The sequence below is a fragment of the Petaurus breviceps genome, unplaced genomic scaffold, assembly GCF_028583685.1.
Source record: "Petaurus breviceps papuanus isolate PSGF00001 unplaced genomic scaffold, PetGlider_PUasm1.0 176, whole genome shotgun sequence".
NCBI classification, from domain to species: domain Eukaryota; kingdom Metazoa; phylum Chordata; class Mammalia; order Diprotodontia; family Petauridae; genus Petaurus; species Petaurus breviceps.
Window position 1 is genome coordinate 2512428 of NW_027185771.1, and position 26459 is coordinate 2538886.

General features: G+C 43.3%; 2 protein-coding genes across 5 annotated transcripts in view; one reads left to right on the forward strand and one right to left on the reverse strand.

The window, feature by feature from the left end:
- WWP2 (WW domain containing E3 ubiquitin protein ligase 2) overlaps positions 1-26459 on the reverse strand; it is a 123843-nt gene that overhangs the window by 84644 nt on the left and 12740 nt on the right. Inside the window, exons 1-6 of one of the 4 annotated variants that reach the window (XM_069085470.1) lie at positions 25783-25936; positions 22922-23006; positions 20661-20808; positions 20220-20341; positions 5746-5883; positions 3475-3571 (exon numbers count right to left, since the gene is read on the reverse strand). In XM_069085470.1, the coding sequence (XP_068941571.1) occupies positions 3475-3571; positions 5746-5883; positions 20220-20341; positions 20661-20808; positions 22922-22991 (575 nt within the window). In that variant the 5' untranslated portion in view covers positions 22992-23006; positions 25783-25936. Of the gene's footprint in view, positions 1-3474; positions 3572-5745; positions 5884-20219; positions 20342-20660; positions 20809-22921; positions 23007-25782; positions 25937-26459 lie in introns of those variants that run through there. The other 3 variants (XM_069085469.1, XM_069085468.1, XM_069085471.1) reach the window with 3 other exon arrangements.
- NQO1 (NAD(P)H quinone dehydrogenase 1) overlaps positions 1-26459 on the forward strand; it is a 193656-nt gene that overhangs the window by 73233 nt on the left and 93964 nt on the right. The window lies entirely within an intron of this gene.

A 26459-nucleotide genomic window follows, 5' to 3' on the forward strand; every position in this document is an offset into this window, starting at 1 on the left:
TGTCTATGAAAAGCTTCACCAGCTTATATCTTTGTCCCTCTTCCAGAAAGTTTCCCCCAAATACTCTAAAACCTACACTTCTTATCCTTTCTCTACACTCTGAAATTATTGCTTTTAAGGGTCCTGATCAAATAGAGCCTTGTATTATTATGTAATCGATGCATTTGGGCTCTCATAAGAGAGCAAATTGCTCTGAAGACACAGGCTCTTTCTTACATGCCTGCTGAGAGGGGCGGGGTTCCTGCAGAAATTTTGCCCACCCAACGCCTGAACAAGCAGCCCTTCAACCCATGGTCAGTCATCCAGCTCCTGCATGAAGACCTCTAAGGAAGGGAAACCTACCAATTTCCACCATTCCACCCCCTTGCCTTTAATGAATAGTTTGTTTACCAAAGACATGAAACACTTGGGGCTCACTGAGGGGCATGACAAGAGCTGTGTCAGTTGCCATACTCCTCAATTTTTGCTTTTGCTTAGAATTCATTTACCTAACTCCCAGTATAAATATTTTACCAGAGTAGTTGTACCTCACACAAAATACATTTATAAATTCAATAGGATTGTCTACATGCAAATATTGAGAAGTAGCTAACAAAGTGTGAGGCTGTACAAGAGGCTTGAATATAACCTCTACCTACCACTGTGTGACTCTTTTGGTTCACTTGACCTTTTAGGACCCCAGTTTCCTTATCTGTAAAATAAAGGCACTGACTAGATGGACTATTTGGCTTCTGAGGTCCCTTTTGGCTCTAAAGCTACAATCCTACTCTGGCCATAAAGCATCACTTCAGGGCTGCTGCAATGTGTCTCTCCTAGATAAACCAAAAGGAATACATTAACTATTAGTGGGCCTGGAGTCTTCAGCTCTACGATTTATATGTCTTAATTTGGGAAGGGAGCACTGAGGGTGCCTATAGGTAACGATTTCTTTAGTCCCCAAACCTCCCCTTTCAGACTTCCTAATGCTAGAAAAGCTCTACCTTCTTCTAAGTAATGAAATACTTCCACTGATTGTCAACTCTCAGCTTATTCCCAAAACAATTCAAGCCAAGTACATTGCTGGGACCCCTCTGCATTGGCCACCTCCTGGGAAATCAGACATAATCTATTAAGACATTTCATGCACAGAGTTCAGGGGAATTGGAGAGAATCCCACTTGGAAACAAAGCTTTGAGTTCTAGCTCTGTAGGCAGGAGCTAGCTGCTGCCTGATGATCTCAGGCTTATATGATCCTGAGGCCACTAAGACAAATTCAATCAAAGTTTAAGTCGATTAGCTCTTATGACACTGAACGAAGCATGGGAGAGGAGAAAGAAAGGACACTAGTCCTGGCTAGGCATCTGTATTTCAGTCTCTTCAGGGAGGTTGGCATGATTTAAGTCCCAGAAAAACCTGCCCCTCAGACAGTGAGAACTAAATATTTAGTCTAGGAGGCTGAGTACAGAAGCTAATCTTTCACTATGCTCCAGGGGCAAGAGAGCAAAGTGCTGTCATTGAAAAGGTAGAAGGTGGATTCCTTCTCCTACCCACACTAGTTATATCCTAAACTCAAGGTCCCCCTGGGCAATAATTCACCCTGTCTCAAGCTTCTGAATCTACAAGGTCCCCATATTTATTATTGCATTAACTGCTACCATATGGGGTACCATGTGAGGGAGCTGACAGGCTCAGAATATGCTACCTAACCAGCAGCATCTCCAAAATGGTTTTCTATACGGTGGCAGCACCCACCATATAGACCCACAGAATGCTCAGATCACAATGGCATCATCTAAGGATTGCAGAGGCTTACATACAGAAAAACATTGCTATGAGTCACATAGTACTACAGTCTGGCCACCTTGCAAAGAACCCACATGGGGCTTTACAGTGGACACAGAAATGACTTTGCCCATCACCAAGCAATCAGTATTACTGAACATCTATAACATGCAAAATAAGGCTATCTCTGTGGTGGAGTCCAGCAGATGGTGTAACTTAACTTTTAACAAGTCACAATATAAAGAAGAGGGAAAGGGAGAGGGAGAGAGACAGAGAGAGAGAGACAGCCTGTGTTTTCCCCTAAATCAGTCAGTAAGAGACATTCTGGGAGCAAAGGTCAAATACATAAATCCAAATGTGTTCAAGGCATTCTGACAGCTTACCCACCACCATCCCCTCCATGGTCCTTGAAATAAAAAGGGGCATTAGTTATGTCAACGACAAAGAAAGCTTTCTAAACCAATTGGAACTCCAAAATACTTGTGGCTAGAGATAAGAAAGAAGCAATGTTTTCAGAGGGTGAGATGATAGAGCTGCCCCTCCCTCCCAAACAGCTAGTTACCACTTTAGCCTGGGATCAGATCCAGTGTTTCCCATTATGGATATCCATCAGCTCCTTGAGCTGAAATAAGATTTGTTAATAGCACCATTCATCTCAGTGCTTCAAAATCAGATTATTTATTCAGACTTTTAAAAAGTTATCTAACAAATCATGGCCAAGCATAACAACTGTACCATCCCTTCACAATCTCTACAGAGAAGATTATCTCATCTCACCCAAGGAATAAAAGAAAAGGATGCCTTTAATGACAATATATATATATAAGCAAACCAAATATCCAGTCTTCCCTTCCCACCCTCTTCTCAAACTACAGAAATGCCAAATCACATCAACTCATCATCCCATGAAACCAGTCTAGTCCACTGTGATATGCTGAGATGGTCTAGATTGGAATCACCAAAGGCCATGCCTGACACAGACACAAGCAATCATTATTTTTTATTTTTAAAGCCCGCTGCTTCTTTCTCGGTATTTCTGCCTCAGGAAAATTTTGCCCAAATTTACAAAGACTAGGGGGGACTTTACCATCAGTTCAGCAGCGGCTCCTTGAGGAACACACCAGACTGCCACTGTGAGATGGCTTTTTTCCTTAAGGTGCCTGGAGACTTTGTACACAGTAATAAACAGGCCAGGCAGTCCCCACCCCCATCTCTCTAGCATCAATGCAGTCATAACAGCTCCTCTCTGCCCAATAATTGTTGCCATGGGAATGCTCTTTCACTATTAACACAAGGATAGAATGGGAATTTCACTAAATAAAATGCAGTCACTTATGATGAGAGCAATGACACCCACTATGACACAGACTCCAAGGGTTATGTGTGTGGGTTCTAAAAGGTGCAATGCAGCAATGGCACCTGATAACGGGAAGGGAAGAGTCAAGATCTCCTCTACGCCCTTCCACAAATTTGGTCACTCAGAGCAATAGACTCTACCAACCACCATCCCTACCAACGAGCCTAAACTCTGCCTGCCTTTCCAGCACTCTCCCCTCTGAACTACGAGAAAAAGCTTCAGTTCTTAACATCACTTGGGATTTCGGAAAGCTTCCCTGTATAAATTCTCTAAGCTACTTCCCAGTATCTTTCAATAATGCCAAAAATTTCCTCTACTTTGCGTGCTAGATGCTATGGATGCTAAGAAAGCCGTACCTGGATCTACCTCCAAAGCAGTTTGTACTAGGTGGCTGGTGCCGCGCCTCAGTCGCAGGAGCTGTGCCACTGGGCTCTCTCCCAGGTAGCTGTGTCCCTGAATGGGGAAATACACACAAAGAGAACAGAAAGATTAGACACTCAGTTTCTGCAACACAGCTAGGCCCCCTCAATGGCTGACAGAACTCTGGGTTGGTCAGCAGTGACTGCCAACGAAAGATGAAAGAATAAAGGCATCTGTCTGATGCTGGAACACAAGCACCCTAGCATGCTAGTCACTGGGAGAGAGAAGCCATGAAGAAAGAAACAAGGGGAGAAAGATGGATGAGACTTGACTCTACTACCATGAAATGGGGGCCATGAACAAAATCTCAGGAAAAGATCCAATGTTACAGCTATTTTGCTCTAGGCCTTCCTAGGTCTCAGGAGGAAGTTTGGTGGCAGAGTGCTTTACTTGCAGTCAGAAATCCCTGAGTTCAAATGCTATCTCAGACACTGAATAGCCATGTGATCCGGGGCAAGTCCTCCCCCTCTGTGCCCCAGTTCCTTTCTCTGTATAAAGAAGGCACTGGACTCGCCTGATGGCCTCTAAAGTCCTCTAGTTCTCATCAATGACCCTCGGTATCCATTTTCTCTCTTATAAGCTGAGAGAAGTCACCTCTGAGGTCACTTCTGGCTCTCGTATCCAATCGTTCTAAGGTCTCATGCTTACTTTAGATACTTCAAGGATCTGTGATTTCCCAGGTGTGAGTAGTCCTTCCACCGACACAGAGTGAAACCTCTTGGCAGCTCAGTAAATGGTCTTTCAGAATTGTTGTGGCTGAAGTCACTACCCTGTGGGTCACTTAGCCAGATGGAACCATGGCCACCAGAGCCATTCTCCATCACAGAGAGCTTGAAGCCTTTCCTCTTGGAAGGTCCCACTGCAGTTTGTGCTCTCCTGACCCCCACTTCCCACCCCCAGGCTTGAGGAGACCACACTGAGACACACCACACCACACTTGGTGTCTTAAACAGATATTAATTCCAAGGTCATAGAAAATGAGAGTGTGTAAGAGAAGAAAATGACTTGTGGGGCAAGGTCAATTAAGAGCCCAATCTTTGAACCCAAAATGGCCCTAGATCTGGCTTGCCAGTCTCCCTCAGTCCTTTTCTACAGTCTCCTTGCCTTCTCCAATGCAGGGACCTTTCAATCCTGTGAATAAAGATCTAGTCACAGAACATGTCTATCCTTCATTGTCACCATGTTCTGCCTCCTTCTCCCAGAGTCAGAATACCAATCTTGTCTCCTTTAATCTATGGAGAGTCTCTGGGAGGAGGGAAGCTCTGAGGTCATACTTCATGCAATAAGACATTTAGTAAGGGAAAGAGGAAGAAACCTAATCCATTTCAGCGGCCAGACTTTAGGAAATAATTTCTTTCTGGATCCAAAGGATCCAAATTCATGCTAGACTAAATGAACCCCCTTATCATCTCTGAACAATGGGCTAAAAATGTTCATCTCTCCTGGCTTCAAAGATGTTTTGTTAGATTTGTAGAGCTAGAGCAGCCAGACAACCAGCTGTGCTGGTATCCATGACACATTATCCAACAAGCCAGAAGAATGCCTCAAGAATGTGGGATAGATTCTCTATGGAGGAATTACAGAAAGATGGAGAAAAGAACTGCTCAGGATGAGAGAGCCAGGAGGGGCTGCAATCTACTCTACAGAAGGAGTGGCCATGCTGAGGAGATCCAGCATACACTGAAATACTGAAGCCTATGAGTATCTGTACTACAGAGAAATCCATCTCCAAAGAACATGTGTTCTCACAGAGCACACCCTCAAATCTCTCCATGAGACGTAAGCACAGAAGGAAGAGGAAAAATGAGCAAGAGGAAGAAGCTTTTTCCAAGAATTCCCCGGGACTGAATGTAGCTCACTGCCTTTGCTGCTAAACCAAAGAGCAAGCATTTACTTTTCAATTTTATATTCATCCTCAATCAAGTAAATCCTGGGAAAACCAGATTAAAGGAGACCAGCTTCTTGACTTAGGCACAAAACTTGAGACCAGAAAACACATCCAGATCATTTATGAATCCAAGACACTCTGGTACCTTTTACCTAAACAGGAACCAAAGCCATGTCATGGATCAGGACTAACTGAAAGTACATAGAATGAGGCTTCCTTCCTGGTGCTGAATCAAACTCCTAGCACACCCCCGCCCCAGGTCTCCAGCCCTGCCACTCCCCTCTTCAGGCACCACCATGTGCAGCAGGGCAGCACTCACCGTCTGTCACGGCATTGCCATTAGGCACACTTCCCAGATCAACAGTTGGCCCGTCCAGGAAAATTGTCAGCTCTCCGCCTGAGACAACGCTGCCTTTGTTCTCAGTCTGCAGGTTCAGGGTCAGCTGCGTGTTCTCCACTGTTGGAGAGAGAAGGCAATACAGACAAAGCAAACCAATTTCACCATTAGTTAAAGATGTTTCAATTGAAAGTCTCACATTTTACTTACTCTCTCTCCTTTTCTGTTTCAATTCTATTTTTGTCTTACAGGACTCTGAAGGAACAGTTAGGAGGTAGGTGACATATTGGAAAAAAGAGACCTTGAGAAAAGTTTCAGACAGTATCCATTGCACGTACCTCAAGGGCAATGGCAAAACAATCCTACTCATGGAGTTTATTCCTTCCAGTTATAGAAGGAAATGAATATGATCACCTTCTCACTGGTTAAATCTCATGAGAGCAGTGCAGTGAAGATTTGGCCCCGTGAATGGGATGGAGAGGAGGGAAGTTCTAGAAATTAAGGAAAGAGAGTAACATGGCCATATGGCACACTCAGAAAATTCAAACCCATGAGCCTGGTACAAAAAGGAGAGTGTTGGTATCTGTGGCAAATCCATTTTACAAACCAACAAAATCTGCAAGTGCAACATTTAAATAAATGTCTTCAGAGTGTAGTATAATAAATCTTAGTCCCTTTCCATTCTAGGATTGATTTAGTACAAATGTACCACTCACGCAACTTTCTGAATCCCTTGTTCATTCTACTGGCTATTTTTTCCGCCACTATCACCTCTTAGTAATAAGTTCCATAACTAATTTTCTAGGAAGTAGCACTTTTTTCTTGACCTATTTCCAACTTCAGTGTCCACTAATTCCAAATCTGATGGACAGTTCCCTTCCAACCATCCTCTTTCTCCCCTCAAGTTCTACTTATCTTAATCTCTCTACTCCATAAAGGGATCTCCCCCTAACTTATCAAGTCTAGAGGCCTTTATGCAGATCTCTTCCTCTTCCTCTGCCCTCCTTAAGGTGCAGTAACTAGATACACAATGACAATAAAAAGTTTCCAACACACTTCTTGATGATACCAAGCACTGTGGTATCCATTTTAGTCAGCTACCAAGCAAAAGGACTGGAGGAACAATATATAAACAACACATTGATGTATTTCCTCTATGTATCTTTTATCATCGTCTTCTTAACACGATTTGGATGAATTTTCCTCCCAGCTGAAAAGACAACAATGTCAAATATCACAGAGCTAGAATTTCTCCCTGTCCATGGCCTCTCACATGCACCAAAGGGGCCCAGCCTTCAAAGAGGCTGGCCTTGGCAGCAGACCAGCGAAGGCCTAGAGAACATACATCTTCCTGGGAGGGCAGAGAGGTGGAGACCTCTAGGCTTCTGCAGAGGAGTGCATACGCTCTCAGGTCCAGTAGCTGAATCAGGTATCTTTGCTTCATTGTTTTTCTTGGTCATAAGAAAAGAATCAATGGGGGAGAGGGAGGGGTATGAAAGTAAAAAGCATCAGTGAAGGTTTTTGTTTATTTTTTTAAGGCAACAGTAATGACACTGGCCCAACTCTGCTGGCTCCAATATCTCAAGGCCCCAATTTTGCTTTTCTTCCTTGTTTTTCCACTGCTTCTAGACAGATCCATTTATATAACACACACACACACACACACACACACACACACATGCACGTACACACGCACGCACAAATGTACAGCCCTGTGCAGTGCATTTTATCTTCTTTTCACTGGGGGGGGGGTATTTTTATGTGTATTTTTTTTTTATTAAAACTCTGAGAATACAACCTTCCATTCTTCAACTTGCTTTACCAAAAAACCCCTCAGAGCCAGGGGAGCCATACAATACATAATAGGGCTAAGAGAAGGTGATTAGCTAATTGAATGACAGACTGGGGTACTGAGTGGAGCCGAGAAGGAGTGTGTGTGTGGCTGGAAAATACAGCCTGGAACTGGAGTTCTAAATAGGAGCATTAGCTGTCCTCCCTCTGGAGCCCGGCAGGAAAGCTGACAGACTCTACAAATGGCCTTTCTTCTCTTGCACTCCTTCCCTTAAATTATGAGAGTAATGCCAAATGGGTATAAGTCATCCGCCTGAAGACATGGACGAGTCAATCTCAGCCAAGGCTTCTAACTGGGAGTGTCTCTGTCTGGCCCAGGTCTGTTTGTACTATCAGCAGATACCACATGAAACAAAGGCCACATTGCTCCCTCAGCAATGACAAGAAAACACTCATTCTATACTTTGCATAACTAATGTTTTAGAGTCTCTACCAATGCTCAACTGTGACCCAAAGATCTACCACCCTCCAATTCTAATCATAGGGCCTCTTTAGCCGAGGAGACCAACTTATGGAATGGCTGGAGGAAATCAGATGCAATCAGAACAAAATAGGACATAAATACAAATGGAAATACCAAGCTAGTGGTAAAATTCAGTTATTACACAGGGTATGAATTTATGCTGGCCTGGGACATCAGCACAGGCCTACTTCCTAAGTTATAGGGTTGGTGATTGTAATAGTTACCTCCAAGATAATATCAGGAAAAGCAAAGTGGGCTCAACAGACTGAAAATAAATTACCCCTGATACTTAGAATTAGGATGTCCCTCTTCTCTATTTCCTTTCTTCCAGACCAACCATATAGTCTATCAAGCAGCACAGAAAGAGAAAACCAAGAGGAAATGCAGCTGAGAGCCTTTTGCTAGCTTCCTCCTTCGATGCCTCACTGTGAGCTGGCAATGAACCTGGGTTCTGAAAGGCTATGCCAATCAACTGCCAGCCCTTGCCAGTCTTAATAAATGTAAGCCCAGCAATGAAAGTGTGTCTTATCAACCAAGGACCAGGGTGACCACAGGATAGTGAGTTTTTCTGCCACAGCAATTCACAAAGACCACCTGTTAAGGGAATAATATATAATCTGTGTAAATGGAAGGACCCCTCTTTCCTCTCCCAAAACCCCCATATTCCTAAAGTTCTGAGACATGTGCACACACTATCATACTGTGCCTACTCTATGGACAAAATTTTTGGCTCCACAATGGGCATTTTTCACAAGCACTCTTGTTTTTTTAAATAAGGTCTGAAAAGCAGTTTAGTGGGTCAACTGCCACTGCTGCCCTAATTTGCCACATTAAGGGGAAAAAGGATCTGTGGAAGCCCTTAAGTCTTACCTGAATCCCAGGAGCCAAGAAAAGGATTCCTTCACTTTCCTACTAAAGGGCAATCAATTTCTAAATTCTTAATAAAAGTCAATCAAACCATATCCAAATACAAGTTCAAACACCCTAACCCTTATTCCACGGAAGGATCAAGAGTCTCGATCCCAAAATCCTACATCCTCCATTTAGTCCCTCCTAAGCATCACATCAGTCAATTCCCCCAGGGTCTTCAAATAACTAGTGTCCAGTAAAGTACTGTCCATATATCCAATGAGAGAGATTAGAATTCAACTTTTCCCTTCCTTAACTGTGGTGTTTAAATGTGTAGGTTCCATAAAGCATTAATAAGTATGCATGGATAGCATCTACAACATTGAAGGTTTGGTTTTTCCTATACTGATGACAAAAAAAAAAACGGAAAACCTCAACTGGTAAATCATTACAGCCACACTATACAATAACAATACAACTATTATGTGTTTATGAAATCCAGGCCTCATGCTCTGACAAGGGATTTCTAAACACTCAGGATTTCTGCAGTGCATGTGAGAAAGCATTTTTCTATTGAGATGCTTAGCTGTGCTTGAAGTCCTCCCTCCCAAAGTATGCATGCATTACTTTTAAAGAAGGGAATGTTAGCCTTGATCTTTCATAACTCAAAAAACGAAGGCAAAGATTTCATTCAAATGTTTGCTATCCAACCTTCCTAAATCAACCTTTCTCTCATTTCTCAGCAAAAAAAAAAAAAAGTCTATACAGTACTTTTGGAGGAAACCAAGCACTGAAACTTTCAGCTTGGAAAAGCTTCTTTATGGAATTCGACAGTGATGCGGTTTACTTGGCTTTAACTGTAATGATTACTGAAACAAACAAGGCTCCTTCTTCACTCCACCATCATTCCCATATTCCTCTCAAAAGGAAGGAAAAATAAACAGTGTGTTTATTCACAGGTAAACGCTCACTTTGCACATGACTGTGAATTTCTGTGTATGCCCAGAGCTACTCGGCAACAAAGCACAGAGGAAATACCAAGAGAACACAGTGTAGTGTTTCCTTCTCAGTCCTTCGCAAGAGTAAGCAATACACATGGTCTGGGGTTTAACCAGCTTCCCCTGCTCCTGTGGCTTGATCCCAATGCTCTTCCTCCATGTTCCTGGTGCAGAAAAAGGAGGTCACAGGCCTCCAGTATTAACTCTCTTAAGAACCTGCCACTCTTGAGCCATCTTTGCCACCATCTGGTTTCTGATCAACCATTGCCTGACAGGAGAAACACACTGCTTTGAATTTCCTTCAAACTAGCATCAGCCTGAAAACACTCAACTCTTGTTACTTGGACAAATTCACCATCCCACAATGGGACCCATTTTGTTTCCATCTCTTGCCTGAGGGGAAAGTTCTGATATTATTTGCCATCTGCACATAAGCACTTCGGCTTACAGATGAAGTGCTGACTAACAACACGCAAGGTAATACTAACTTGCTCTGAGAAAAGAGCTCCAACTCACAGAACCAATTCAACTCTACACATATAAAAATTATCAGACTAAGAAAAAACACCCATGAGTCTCCCAGTCATGAATGTACTTCAAGTCCCAACATAATTCATCCCAAACGTACGTGGACATGGACACACACACACACACACACACACACACACACACACACACACACACGCTCTATTCTCTTTATTTAAAAAAAATAATAAATATAAACACTATCAAACTCTCCCAGTCATTATTACAATCTATCTTGTGAGTCACATTAGACACACAAAGAGACTTTGCTAACCCAACAGAGGGTTCCCTTAAAACAGGACACAAAGCCCTCATCTATCCTGGCAAGTCTCACTGTTTGTTACACCCCAGCAAATTTCAGATTACAAGAATGATTTAGAGGGAATAATTATTATTTTGGGAAAAGCAGGTGAGTCTGACTTGAATGAAGTCTCAGTTCCCATCAGTGCTGTTGGCCCTGCATCATTAGTACTTCTATTCACCAAGGGAAGAGTGAAATTCCCACTCACCTCATTAATCTGGATTCCTAGAACCAGGCCGAATTTTAACAGATTCTGTATTCCCTTGCCCTTAGGAAACTACACTAACTACTATCCTTTTGTGCTGCATGATGCCAAAAGCATCATTATAAACACTAGAAAGGAAACAGACTGCAACAAATCTTTATAATTAGCACTTCTGATAAAAGTCTGACATCAAAAACCCGTAAGGAATTAACACAAACTCATAAGAAATGCCATTATCCAATAGATAAGAAATCAAGGGTTGTGAATAGTCAGTTCTCAAAAGGAACCTAATTTACAAAAAGACACGTGAAAAAGTACTGAAACTTTAAATTTCAGAGAAATACACATTAAAACTCTGAGATACCATCTTATATCCATCAAATTGGCAAAGACGGTAAAAGATGGTAAAAATTCTTTGCTGGTGGAATTATTGAAAAAAATAAGCATCACAATATCTTGTCAGTGATATTTGTAAAATGAGCATAATCTTCTCAGAAAGTAACCGGGAAATTATACCCCCCCAAAAAATTACAAAAATATTCAAAAAATAAAACAAAATAAAATAAAAAATATTCATACTCTTTACCCAGTGATCTCAGTTTGAGAATGATATCCTAAAGAGACTATAGACAGGGGAAAAGACCTATGTGTTCCAAAATAATCCTAACACCTTCTCTAATAGCCAAAGATAAAAAGGGCAAACTGCGTGTCCAATGTTTAGAAAATGACTGAATAAATTATATTATGTGAATGTATTAGAATATTGTTACACCATAAAAATTATGACAGCTATGGAGAATTAAAAGATACATGGGAAGCATGAAGAGTAAAGAAAGAAGGGATGAAAGAACCACAAACACGAATACTACAACTAGGCAAAATAAAGACAATGCTATTTATAAAACCCAGGTAAATACAGAAAAAAAAGAAGCAGGGAAGAGGTCATGGAAACAAAGAGGTCAAATTTGTTACTCCCCTGTTAAAGTCAATAAATACATCTTCCCTGATTGGGTTTTGTTTCCTTTTGTTTTGTTGGTAAACAATGTGCAAACCACAAAAGTTGATGTTGCCTATAGGAAGCCTCATGAAAGTTCCACAAAGGAGAGAAAGGACATCCAGCTAAAGAACTTCCTGGAGAGGTAAGCAGCACCTTGCATGCAAAGCTGTCTAAGCTTGAGTCCACTCTGCCCTGGACTATCAATGTGCTTATGGAAGAGTGGGTCACAGACTTTGGGGCGGATGTTTATACTGGCTGTACTTACTATACACCACCTGTTTTTAATAACTAAGAAGAGCTGGTGGTTACATTAACAACAACAACCCCAATATCTCTACCACGAATGGGCTTTGTGACCCAACACAAGTCACCTAACTTCTCAAGAGCCCTAGGTAATTCTCTTAGGACTACAAGTTGCTAAGACAGATGTCCACCTGCATCAGTCCCTGCACCCATAAAAATCACAGGCCTTGTAAGATGAAACAAAGCAAACACAACAAGGTTAATCATTTCAGTGAGTATCCAATTCATTTTCATCCTCCTCCTCAACAAAGTACAAAACTGTCCTATTAGGAAGAAGAAAAAATGTCAGAATTCCAAACAGGCAAAGATGCAAGGCTCTGGGTGTGGCCTGCTGTTGGAGAGAGATTTCTGCTTGGCTATCAGGTTGTGAGAAGCTTTCCCACTGGAAAAAGAGGAAGGTGATTCTGCCCTTCAGCAGTTAGTAGGGCTACAGAAATGCAGAGATGACATCACTATAATCATGCTCCCCTCTACTCAGAGCTCTCTCTTTCTCTAAAGCCTGGGCCAAAGAAGGTACTCAAAGTGTCCTGGTAGACAGTGGGAAAAAGGAAAAGAGAGCACCATGAAAGAACACTATGATGGGGTAAACCTAGGTTTAGCCTCACCACCCTCCCAATACCCATGGAGATAATCAAGCCTGAGTAAACCAGCAGGAGGCAGTCATCATGACAAAGGACTGGTTCAGACTGGGAGCCATAACTTAGTTATAGTTTTCATTCTTGGTTCTGGCAGGGGGAGGGAACAGCCTCAATCTCCTACCACTGGTTCTAGTTCGAGGCCAGGTCATCATTCAGGGTCCTATAGAAAATACAAGTTTTGCAGCAAACTGTTGGAATGCCTTTTCAGATATATTACTGGCCAACTAAGAGATAGAAAAAATGGTTATATGGTACAGGTCTAAGATTAAGTGTTGAAAGGAGAAGTGAAGGAATCTCTGGAACTGCTATGATCAACACAATCCCAACTCTGTGACCTTGGGCAAGTCATGAACCACTCTGGATTCATTTCCTCACATGTAGGAAAAGAGTTTGGATTAATGATTTCTAAGATTCCCTTCAATCTGTGGATTATTCTTCAATATTAAATCAAATGGGGTTGGGGGGGAGGTGGGAAGAAGAGGGATGGCCTCTTCTATTTCTTCTTTGAACAGATCCACCTAGGAAAAAATTCCCTGACATCCCTACCACTTTCCAGACTTGACTTTTCAAAAACCCTAAGAAAATGCTCTGTATGCAAGGATCAAGAAGATTCTCTCAAACAAGACCTCACTCAAAATCTGGAAGGCTGTTCCTTCTGAGAAAAACTTCTTTTTCTGGTGAGCTAAAACACTGGATTGAGGATGAAACCCTACTAACCTCGAACCCTTTGCAGAAAGGAAAAGGAAGATGATCTCAACCATAGCTTGTGTTTTTAGTTATAGAATCATCCCCTCCTTTCAGGGATGGGATCAGGGACATTTGCCTGTACGTTCCATGTGGTTTAATTGAATCATTCTGGTGGTCATTATGCCCAATCCAAAACTGATGCACTTACAAATCACTTTAAATATTGAAGCTAAATCCCAGGCTATGCAGAGGGGGCCAAGAAAAGGGGAGAAGAGGACTTTTAGCACAGGACTTTTTCTTCCTCTTTCTGAAAGTGAGATTTTACAAGGCAACTTTAGAGCCTGAGACATAGAAAGCGGGCTTGTTTTAACATTCATTTCAGGGGCCTGTGTGTTTGCTTTTTAAGACTCATGACTAAAAGAAGCTTTTCTTTCAAACAGCTCTCCTCCTCTGCTACCAAAGTCCCAAAATGAGTCCAAATGCAGCTTTCAGGAGGTTGGGGGTGGGGGTGGGGTTACTGTTGGCTTCTTAAAGAATTCCTTGAGGTTCTGGCTTGGGCATGTACGCCTGAGGTGCAGGAGGATGCAAAGCAAACACACAAGGCGCTTTTCAGAGGCTGTTAAAAAAAACAACCTTGGCATCTGGTGCCAATCAAGAAACAGTAGCTGCTGATGTAACTGCAACCCGATCGGAGTGCAATAAAACAAAGGCTTTCATTTGGAGGCTGTGGGCTGGCAGGCTCGAGCATACTGCAGAGCCCAATGGGGCTCCAGTGGTCTGATTCAGCACACAGTCCATCGAAGGCTGCATCAAGGGGCTGACAACACCACCAAGCACCTACATCCCTGGTCAGTCCCAAGGCTGAGGATGGCCCCAGAGGGCTATCTCTCATTTTCCCAAGGCCGCCTCCCCCTTACTGAGCCAAGTGTGGCTGTGCTAGTGCTCTGGGGATGTCCCGGGGCTGAGACAACAGGATCTCAGTAGTTTCCAGAGTTATAAATATAACAAGTTGGTTATGGAGTCCTTCAGAAACTGACTGAGCAGTTTCTGCTCTTGGGTACAATCTCCTCAGGACCAGATCTAACACATGGGGTATTTTAACATCACCTTTAAACCAAACTTTCCAACCAGCTCCAGTAGCTGGTATTATATACAGACCCCTCCCCTCCCCCATGCCCAAGTGCCTGGCACAGTGAAGGTATTAAATAAATTCAGGATGACGGGTTGGTTCCCCCTTCCCCCCCCCCCCAACCAAGCTGGAACAATAGTAAATAAAATAGCAATAGCTTAGTCAAGGAAAAGAGAGTTTGATCTATTTCCTGCCTCTGTTTCTACTCCTACTTCAAAGATTTAGAGGATTAAAAGTTTAATTTATATTAAACAAGAAGATTAGAATAAGTTTGGAGCTGCAGTGGAGGAATAGCTGAACTATAACATATGACTATAATGGAAAATTACTATCCTGAAAAGGAAGAAAGGCAAATGCTTAATAGATAGAATGCTGTCTTTGAAAAACGGGGAAGAACAGGGTTCAAGCCTGGACTCTGACAGTCACTGAGTTCTGTGGCCATGGTCAGTCAAGTCACTTAAATTCTCAGGGTCCCACATTACTCCCTGAGATGAAAAGCTATATATAGACGAGCTCCTGATCTGCATCAGTAGGAGGGCTTTCCAGGCCCCCCCAAAAGAATGAAACGACAGGTCTGGACCAAAAAAGAGTGAATGGTGACTATAAAGAATTCAGAGAAACATGGAAGAGTTGGACAAGCTGATGATGCAGGATAAACAAGCAAACAACACGCAGAATGACGATAACAACACGAACAAAGACAACAAAGGAAAATAAGGTAACCATATGATCCAAGTTGACGCACACATCCTCCGTCTCTGTTAGCAACTGCAAAGAGACACACAGTGCCCATCACAACCAAACTATTCCATGGCGAAGCTGATTTGTTTTCGGGGGATATAACTGATGAGATGCTGATGCTGGAGTATTTGCTCAGAAACTTCTGTGGTATCAAAACAAAATGTAGTAAGAAGAAAAAGAAAGGTTTAAGTTGTTTTTTAAATATGCACATGGCCTCCCTGTCTGGGGCACCTCTTTCAGACAGATAAGAACCCCTACTCTGGCTAAGATAACAGGTAGCCATGCTATACAGCTCATAACCTGCAATCTGGCCTTAGCCCATAAAACATGATCAAACTAGACAACTTAAAACAAACCTTTGCTTCTTACTGGGAAATGGAGAGCTGGGATCAGAAAGAAACAAAAAGAGATACAGAACAAGCCACACAAAGAGGAAGAAAGTTTACACAGGGCTTGTAGAAATGCACCTCAGGCTGCATCCTCCTACTTGAAAACAGGGAAATCTGGCAGCAGCTGTAAGGAGATCACGTGGTGAACAGCACAGTGGATAAAGCTCTGAGCAGCAGGATCCCAAAACCGCCTCACAACTTAACTAACTGTATGACCATGGGCAAGTCAACTTAATTAAAGTCTCAGTTTTCTCATCTGCAAAATGATGATGATAACATCTGTACTGCCCTGCCTCCCAGTGTGAGATGTACACTTCAAAAAGCATACAGTGATACAGAAATGGGAGAGACTTGTCATTACTCATATTATTATGGGGGAGACCACATTTAACAAAGGCAAGTTGCTCTCAGACCTACCTGCCATTAGTGCAGAAAGAATTCAACATCCCCACTCAAATACTCATCCCCACACCCAAAGCTGTTCCTATGCAGAGAAGACCCCAGGAAGTGGTCTCCATCTGCAAACCAGAGCCTAGTGTTAAGTCCCATTGGAGGCAGAGGCAAGGGAGACGTCCCAGCACAAAGGCAGTAGCTGCTGGCCACTATCTACCCCTAAGACTTTAAGAAAACTCGCCATCACCATTTGTTCTGCCAAGGAAAAATCCAATAGCCTTTTCTAGTGAGAGCCTCAATGAGAAAAAAATCGGTATAAACAGCCAGTTGACTTTTCCAGTCATCTTCCATCAATGCAGAGGAATAGAGGGACTAATGAAAGGGCCAATTGTGCCTTGTGGAGCTGAAAAAGCTACAGGTAAGAACGGCAAACTGCCGTCACCCAGATCCTAGCTGGGAAATCAGCTTTGGACAGATCAGTTGATTTTCTTAAAGAATTTCTTAACACTATGTGACCCAAAAATACTAATAAAACTCAACTGTGTGTCACTGCATCTAGTACTCACTACATTTCTAAAAGAGAAAACTCATGTGGGGAACAGGGACCATGACAGAAAAGCTGAGACAACACCTTTTTAGAAGCAGATGAGGGAATCTGTGGATAGAGTAGTAGACTGGAAGTAAGGCAGGCTTGGATTCAAAATCTAACTCCAACAATTAATACAACATATAAAAGTCACTTACTCTCTCTGAGTCTCAGTTTCCTCATTCATAAAATGGGGATAATAATCCCTGTACCTACCTCACAGGGCTATTGTAAGGATTATGCTGACAACTTTAAAGCATTCTAGAAAGCCAGTTATTACTAGTGACAATCTTTCCCTAAATCTCCTGCCCAACCCAACGTGAAACTGATCAATGCAATCTCCTGTTAAGGCCAAGGGTTGCTATTTACCCTCTCTCAAAACAGGAGGCCCCTAAACACTTCTCTCTAAGATGCTACCCCTCCCATATTTCCAGGATGGCAAACATTGGTGGAGACAGAAGCAGGCCTCTATTTGACTTACAATCGCTGCATACAGCTCTGTTCTGAATAGAAGGCTTTATGGAGTCAGAAACCCACAGCTATGGACCACACCACAGACCGCAAACAGCAGTAAATATCCATAGGGTTTGTTTTTCTAAGCAAGCAGTAATACCCTGTCTAATTAAGGTACCCTTTCCATCATATTCCAACATGGCACATCCCACTACCAAACCCAGCCACCCATACAACATTCTATAGTAAGAGGCAGCCAGCAAGTTTTCAAATATAAGGTTTCAGGGTGGCAATTCCTATTCTTCTGGCTTGCTAACAGGTAGACGGGGAAGACGCCAGTCGTTGCAGTGACTGTGAACTGCTTTCAGTAAGAAAGTGAGCACAATTCTTGAAAGCAATTTTGAACTATAGAAAGAAAATTAATGAAATATCAATACCCTCAGACCCAGAGATTCCCCTGCTAGGTATATAAGCCAGAGTTCAAAGACAGAAAAAAAGGGCCCATATACAACAAAATGTTCAAAAAAGCACTTTTTATAATAACAAGGAACTGAGGGAAAAAGAAAAGGAGATGCCCATTGAGAGAGGAAATGGCTGCACAAATTGTGGTACTTGCATGGAATATTATGGCACCTTAAAAAATGATGACCATGAAAAAGAAAAAAGCCCGGGAAGAGTCATCTGAACTGACAGAAAGTGAAGTGAGCAGAACCAGGAAAACAGTACACACAACGACAAAGCCAACGTAAATGTAAACATAACAACAGAAACAGAATGTCATTAGATTACATGAACCAAGCATGACTCTTGAAATAGGACAATACCTTCCCTTCCCCCAATCCTTTGGAGAGGTGGGGGACAATGGGTGTAACATCAGAATACTTCCTCGTGTTGGTTAGTTTTGCTGAAAATTTTCTTCCTTCCTCTTTTTTCTTATTTATTAGAATAGGATTACTCTGGGGAGAGGCAAAGGAAGGGATATGGTGGGAAATGTAGATGATAAAAGCCAAAAGGTATCAATAAACATTAAAAAAATAAGAACATCCTATAACGATGGTCAAGATTGGCCTCAAAGAGAGACAACTGTTCCTCCCTCCATCCTCTGCAGAGGTGGGAGACTATGGGTTTAGAGCACTATACATCCTGCCACATTCAGATAATGGTTTGTCTAGTTTGGCAAATTTTTTTTTTTTGCTCTTTCTCTCTTTTTCTCTATTGTAAGAGATGGGAGGAAGAGAAGGAACAAGCATTTATTAAGATACTGTATGCCAGGCACTGTGCATAGTGATTTACAGATAACTCATTGGATCTTCACAACTACTACCTGGCGGGGCAGGTGGTATTTTTAATCCCCATTTTACAAGAGAGGAAACTCAGGCAGAGAAAGGTGAAGTGACTTGCCCAGGGTCACCTAGCTAGTAAATGTCTGGGGTCAGATTTGAACTCAGGCCTTCTGGACTCCAAGCCCAGAAGTATGTAGAATGGAGAGACAGCACTGATGTAATGGGAAATAAAGGTGATGTAAAAACAAAAGACATCAATGAAAATTTCAAAAACAAAAAGGGAAGCCAATTCTTGAAAGTGGCAGAGAAGGGTTAAGAGAAGCAGAGAAGGAGCCAATAAGGACCAGCCGCCTGCATGGTCTTCCTGAGGTAGGCATACTACAGGCTACCAACCTTGCCCACAGTAGATTTACTTGTTCCTGTGGCAAAGCCAATTCTCCAAACAAACAAGCATTACGTGCATAGCAGGGAGCCGAGAGGCTCGCCCAGAAAACCACACAAAGAGAAAGGAGGCCTCACACTGCAGAACATGTGTTGGTAGGAATATCATCCATCAACTGATCAAAAACCATTTATTAAGTGCCTACTGTGTGCCAGGGTCTGTGAGAAGCCCAGCCAACAAATATTCCTCCCCCAGAGAGCTCCCTAAAGGCCATCTTCTTGCCTCCTTCATCCTCAGTTTCAAAAAGTCAGGATGGGGTTCCCCACATGATAAGAGGACCCCAACAAAGAGCCTCGGGGATTTTTCCATAGATCTAAGATGGCCATCATACTGTCCCCAAGGCCACCAAGGACAAACCTCATTGCTGCATTTGTCAGGAAAGGTCAGAACAAAGGAGACTTGGGAGTTTATGCAGTGGCCTAGTCAGAAGGGAAGAGGTAACTAAGTAAACTCTCTTTGTTCTCCCCAGGAATCCCATGCCAGACCATACCTTTCAAACTAAGTCCCATGTTTAGAAAATAACTCCTGAATGGCAAATATCAGGAGAGACTGACACTGTCCTAGCTGAGGCTTGGTTGTGCTCTGAATGGAATCCTTTATGACTGGGGCCAGAATACCACAGCTGTGGACCAGTCCACTGCCCAGGAATGGTGATAAATGGCCACTGAGTTAGTGTTTCCAGGCAAGCAGAGGTACCTTGGCTATTTAAGGTACATCAAAAGTGAGCAACTACTTAGTAACAACTAAGTGCCTATCATGTGCACAGACCTACTATGTGTGCACATAATGCTGCCTTGTTCTATCCTAGAAAGGGAATAACTGAGAATAGGAAGTTTGGGGCTATTTTTCCCCACATATCACATACCCATTCTATCACTAAGACAGGCAGGGAAAGGGTGTGCTCAAGCAGCCCAAAGTAACACACAGCAGGGACAAATTATCACCTCCCTCTTCTGAAGGCTCTAATGGGGAGGGCCTGAATTCTGTCATGGCAGACGATCATATTCCTTCCCCTTCCAAAAGTCCTAGACTGATCATCAGAGGAAAACAGAGTCCTGAGGCTGTCTGATGTTGCTAACAGTTTAACCACAGAGTTGAATTGTCTATGACGCTTGGGAAATTTGGCTTACAAAAGCTGAAGGCTGACAGTATGAACACGCCTTAGTGACTGTCCGTAATGTTTTGCATCAAAAGCGCCTCAGTCATTCCTTCACCATACTTACTTTTACCCCCGTTGTTCTTCAGCACGTTGGAGAGATTGACAGAAGCGGTGCCCAGCAACTCATTTCTCAGGGTATGGCAGCTCCAGACCTTCAGGTCTAAGTGGCTCTGTGCTGTGACATTCCTGAAAAACAAATCTCTGATTTATCCCACTCCCATACCAAACACATCAGCTACTCCTAGCGCTCAGGAGAGACTAGTGACAAAACCCTGAGAAAAAAGCCTTGTGAGCACAAACAGATCTCCTGGTCACTCACAAAGATGACCCTGAAATGTTCTAGCTGGTAACAAATACTTTTTGACTGCAGTGATACGGACACATGGATAAGAGAAGTGCAGAAGGAAGAAAAGGAACGGTGAGAGGATGGCCCCACCAGGCTCCCCAGCAAGGGCCTCCTTCTCTTCCCATATGCCTATTTCAAGAGGGAGGAAAGTTCTCTTACAAGACGATGATTTCATTCCAGAGTAGCTCAGAACTCCCAATCCGTTTCCCAGTCTTCTTCGTCTCGCTGGGGAGCCCATCCACTGCCACCTCCACAAAGGAGTGAATTCGAGGCTGGCGACTGTGCACCTTGGGCTTTGCTGACACCACTGTGCAGAAAAAGAAGACAAGGGGAGTCATCAAAGCCAGGTCTAAGGGCTCCTTCATACCCCTCTGGGACAGAGTTTCTGAAACTCACTCGGCTGTAAGAGACTGAGGATTCATGGAACACAAAGCTAAGCAAATATCTTAGCTGTCCTGGGAATTCAGCCCCTGAGCCATCAACATCCAGAGCAAGTACTATCTACTGTAAAAATGAGAATAGCTCTGAGTAGTGATTATAGGACCCCCTCAGTCTTCTATGTCTGCCATCTAAGTACCCACAAATCAGACATGGCTTGTCAAGTTTCCAGTTAGATTAGAAGTTTTTCTATTGCTGTGGTGCCTTTGTAGGGATCTTTTTAAAAACACTTCCGGATGCTGGGGCCAAGAAATATTTTCTGCATCATTCTGCTTTAGCATATGAGTTGCCAAAGAAAGCCCCATCTTTGTAAGGATTTTGCAATCCTCTCCCTCTCACTGAGATCTCTTAGGTGGCCATACCGTGAGATTTCGTTGCCTCAAGGCTGCTACCCCACCATCAGAGACGTAGCATCACCCAGAGGGCCAAGTTTACAGAGTACATGCTTAATAAATAAATACCTCTTGATTACAAGATTCTTTTCTAAAATACCTGCCTATTTTAGAAGCTTAAAATCTCACATGAGACCAGTGAAGTGGAGAAAAGAAAAGTCCAGGAGCAAGAGAGAGCCAAGGCTTGACTTCAAAAGTGACAAGGTACCTGGGGCTGGGGAAAAGAGGGGCACAAATAAGGGATACGCCGCCACCTAGTGGTGGTGGGGAGTCTCAGCACCCTTCTAGAAGTGATGGATCACCTAGGGAGCAAAGCTTCTTGAGGGTAACTACACCTTACATTGGACATAGTGCTTTTCTGCTACAGAGCATTTTCAAATAACGACAGCAGCTCCCCGTGAGATGGTCCTTTTCAGCGGAGGAAGCAGGTTAGTATTGTAAACTCATTTCATCCTCGTGCCAACCTTGACGGATAAGTAACAGAGTATTGTGTCCATGCCACCAATGCGGAAAGGAGGCTTCAGGGGAAGGGATATGCCCAAGGTCACAAAGAGGTCACAAAGCAGCAAAGGAGAGGTTTCAGTGCTGCTTCCACTACAGCCCAATTCAAAAAGGCCAAATGGCTAGCTGACGAGAAATGGTTACATTTGTCCCTAAAACATCCCAAAGCAAATCTCAATATAAGAACAAAAGTTCCTGAGAAGGGCATACCTATTCTCCAATAATATTGATTCCTATTTCTAATGTCATCAAATTACCTTCTTCCAAGAACAAGAAATGGAGGCTACTAAGAGTCAACAAGGGGACGACCTTCAGGAGCTGATCTATCAACAAGCATTCATTAAATGTTTACTGTGTGAAGCAAACAATTAAAACCGGGATCTTGAATGTTCTAAAAATGTCTATGTAGTAGGCGCTGGGCTAGACACTGGGGACAAAAACACAAAAATGAATAAAGCCCTGCTCTCAAGGACCTTACATTCTCATCAAAAAACAGTAACTCACAGGATGCTAGCAGAGGGGCACAACATTTTGGTCTGGCACACACCAAGGTCTCCTTTACTCCCGGCTTTGGGCATTCTTGGGGGAAGAAGAAAAGGATGAACTGATTGGTAGAGGCATCCCTCCACATGCCCTGCTGACCCATCTCCTCTCAGAGGCTACATCAGAAATGGAACTCTGGGGCACTGAGGACAAACCTGGCAAACTATAATAATGTTTTGTGAAGGGATGGCCCTGTTGAGAGGCCTGAGATCAACTACTAAATGTTGTCTCCATCATTCCACAGGTCTGGCCCCAGGGCTGGGCCTGCTCTCAGGTTAAAAAACTAGCCTTCCTACCTTCGTCTGAGACTGCTCAGGGGAAGATCTACAGTGCTGAATAGGACAGTGGTACAAGGGGGTGCCCACTTCAGGGAAATGCAGTCTCTTCTTCAACAGTACTAAGCAACAACTGGGACTGTCCAACAGAAGGCTAATCAAAGAGGCCGGTTCTCTGATCGGGACAATGTCAGATGTCTCTTCAGGAAAAGAGTCTCCTTCCTGCTACAGGTCACTGGCCCTCAGCAAGACAAACACAAGTTTCACTCACCTTTCAAAGTAAGCTGAGACTTCTCGAAAGGCAGGCCCACCCCTGCCCTGCTGGAGCTAGCAGATGCCATATCATCACCATGAAACTGTAAGACAACAGATCAATAAGCTTTAGAGAGGGTTCATGTGAGAAAAGGGGAAACACTAGAGACAGAACTCAGTTTTCAAATCAAGATTTAGTAGGTCATTAGTGGCAAAGTAAACTGGGTCAACCAGGGACTGTTGCGGACCTGGTGAATTTCACAACTGATCAGACTTGGGCAACCGTCACAAAAGTACCCAGGGAAGAAGACTGTGGAGGTGGCACTTTCATCCTGGCGCAGAGACCCTCTGAAGTGTGGTTTGACAATGCCAACTCTCCGATTCCTCTACAATACTGGAAGATTTTAGAGTTCAAAGGGACCCTAGCAATCCTGTAGCTTAACTGTGCAGATGAGGAAACTGATGTCCAGATGGGAAATGACTTGGCCAAAGTCAGACAAGTACTAAGTAGCAACAGTGAATAAGAAACCATGGTCTCATGACTCAAAATGCAGGACTCTGTTCACCACCCCATGCTGTGTCCAGGAGGAAAAGAGAAGCTTTGAAAGATGCCACTTCAGAAAGCCTGACAGAAAGCCCTGATGTGAGCAGCACACTAGCCAGGGAAAAAGCTAGCTATTATGACCCTTTCCTTTTATTTTTTATTCTGAATTTAACAAATATCAACAAAACAACAGCAAAACATTTCTAAATATAAAGTAGAATGGAAAAAAAAATTCTGTAAAGTTGCTGCCAGCAAAACTGCCCAGTACAACCCAACCCAGATAAAATGTAATTGGGAAATTTTTACAAAATTAATTTGCTAAAAATACCAAGATAGATAATGATGATCTGTGGTTTTCTTAAGTGAGATGTAGCCCTCACGAATCCATTTCTTTCTGAGTCTGACACCCTCATGTTCAGCTTGTTCTTTTAAGGTATATAATAAATTCAACTTGTTACTTTCAAAGCTGAATGGCTTATTTGTTTCCTTGTGAATTTCTTTCAGTTCTCTTTTAAGCATTTTGAAAAGCCATTTTAATGGTCACCTTTTCTTTCTTTTCTTTGGTAACTATCACTAGCTCCTTTATTCCCCCTTAAGCACCTCACACAAATCCTAAGATAAAAACATAATCTCTCTAACGTACAGCACAGTCAAGAAAAACAATTCCCCACAGTGGTCCAGTCCAAAAGTGCACGTCTCCTTCTGCCCTGCCCTGGGCAGGAGCGGGGCGGCGTTCCTGGCAGGTCCTGGGCAGCTGGGGCTGGTCGGCACACTACTTGGCCACGAGCCTTTGCTGAAATCAATGTGCTGCCCCCACCCCATGCTATTGGAAGGACACCACTGGTGCAGCCTCATGGGCTCCCGTGGCTTCATCTGTACGTGATCTTTGATCCGGGTCCTATTCTGAGCAGTCATTCAGGTTTACAGCATGGTTCCTATCCCTGCGCTCCACCCAATGAATGCTGGTACCACCCTTCAATGGGGACCTATGTTCTGCTCTCTAGAGCCAACTGAAACGGACCCAGAAAAAGAGTTCACAGCTGATGTAAACCAGGGCCCTCTGGTCTCCTGGGTCAGATCCATTTTTCAGGACTAACATACAGAGAACTTTTTACTTCTAGCTCAGCTACAGGGCCAGTAGCGACCTCTGAAATATCATACAGAACAAAAGGAGCGCAGCTCAACTCTTGAGACCACAATTTCTGAAGCAGACAAAGGTCTGCACCGGGGGCTTTGGATCCTTGAGGATGAAATAAATTGGTGAAATATTACCATGACCAAATTCCACAAGGCTTCAGAGATCAGGGTAGCAGGGAGATCCACTGGGGTAAATGTTCCCAAAGGCCTTCAAAGCTGCAAATGCAATAACTACTGGGCTGGTTCCTTTCCTTGCTTTATACAACCTCATTAAAGGCAGTTTTGTGGGAGTACAAACTTACTTGTTCACTTTGCACTGAAAACCAATTCAAGAAAGATGCTGCAGCATTTCAGCCTCGGCACCTTCTTCCCAAATCCCCACAGAAATCAACACCCAACTTGTGTCTCTCCTGAATGTGACAGTACAGAAAACTTGAGTAATACTCCTCAGTCACCATGGTAACTGCAATGCTCACGACTGTCATTTATAAGCAGCTTTAATGCAATCTCTGTTGATCTCACTGTTGATCACTGTAAGGGAAGTGCATTCCCCAGTTTACAGATGGAAAAACTGAGGCTCACAGATGGTAAGAAACTTGCTCCTAGCCACACAGCTAAGTGTGAAGGCACCAGTCAGACTCAGCTTCTTCTTGACTCCAATCCCAGGCTTTTTTAGGGGTGAGTCTTATGATTTAATTGGTATAATGAAGCCCCCTCTGAGTAAACTTCCTCCACCAAGGCAGCCTGGTGCATGGCTCACAATTTCTAGTCTTTGACAGCTCCAAGATTAAGTAGGTTGCCCAAGGTCACAAGGACAGTGTGGCCACAGGCAGACCTGGTCCCCAGATGTCCCTGACTCCTCGGCCAGCTCTCCAGTCACCAGGCCATGTTCCTTTCTCCAAGTTTCTTTCCATGACAAGACAACTCAGAATTGATTGACTCCCCTGGTCTGGAAAGACAACCAATGAGGTTGATAATAATCAGGAAGAATGATATTCAGGGGAGGTAAAATCCTGCACTCCATAAGTGGTTTCAACCCTCTAAGGGTCTGTGAGCCTGTGGAGCTGAAGAACCCTCCCACCAGCAAAGAGCCCAGCTGCTGCCTGCTTTGGTAAATGAGTGTTTTCATAATATGAGGTGACTAAAGAACTAACGTTAATAGTAACAGTAATAATAGCTACCATTTAGAGAGCACTCACTGTGTGCCAGGAACTGTACTAACTGCTTCACAATTAGTACTTCATTCGATGCCCATGATAACTCTATGAGAGGAGTGCCATTATTATGTCCATTTCACAGGTGAGGGAACTGAGGCAAGCAGAGGTGAGACTTGTCAGGGCCACTGTATCAGCAATGCCATATTCACAATGCCTATGGAGATTACAGATATGCTGATATAATTATCCATCACAAAATACATCATGCTTGCCATATGGGGGAATAAACTAGAAAATTTATTAAGATACCAAAAGACTGAGTCCCAAAACCAGAAAGTGAAAGCCATCAGAGTAGTTATGACATTGGCACAGGTAGATAAAGTAGAAAGCACCCACATTTTCAAGCCTTTAAAACAGAACAGGCTACCTCAGGCAAAGGTCCTCCTCTCCCCACTCACAGCAACCACCCAGCGTCCGGGAAGTGCGCTCCCAGCAGCTCCGGCCCCTGGCAGTCCTCAGCAGGAGTCCCAGACATATATCGTTTACCTTGTTCAGGAGAAAAGATCAGCACCCCGAACTTCAAAGTATATAGGCAGAATTATCAAGACAGAAACAGATCAAGTAGACAGATTTCCAAACTATCCGACCATTACATCCATACCCAGTCAACATCTGGGTTTCCACATCTGGGTTTTTCAAAGCGGGGGGGGGGGGGGGGG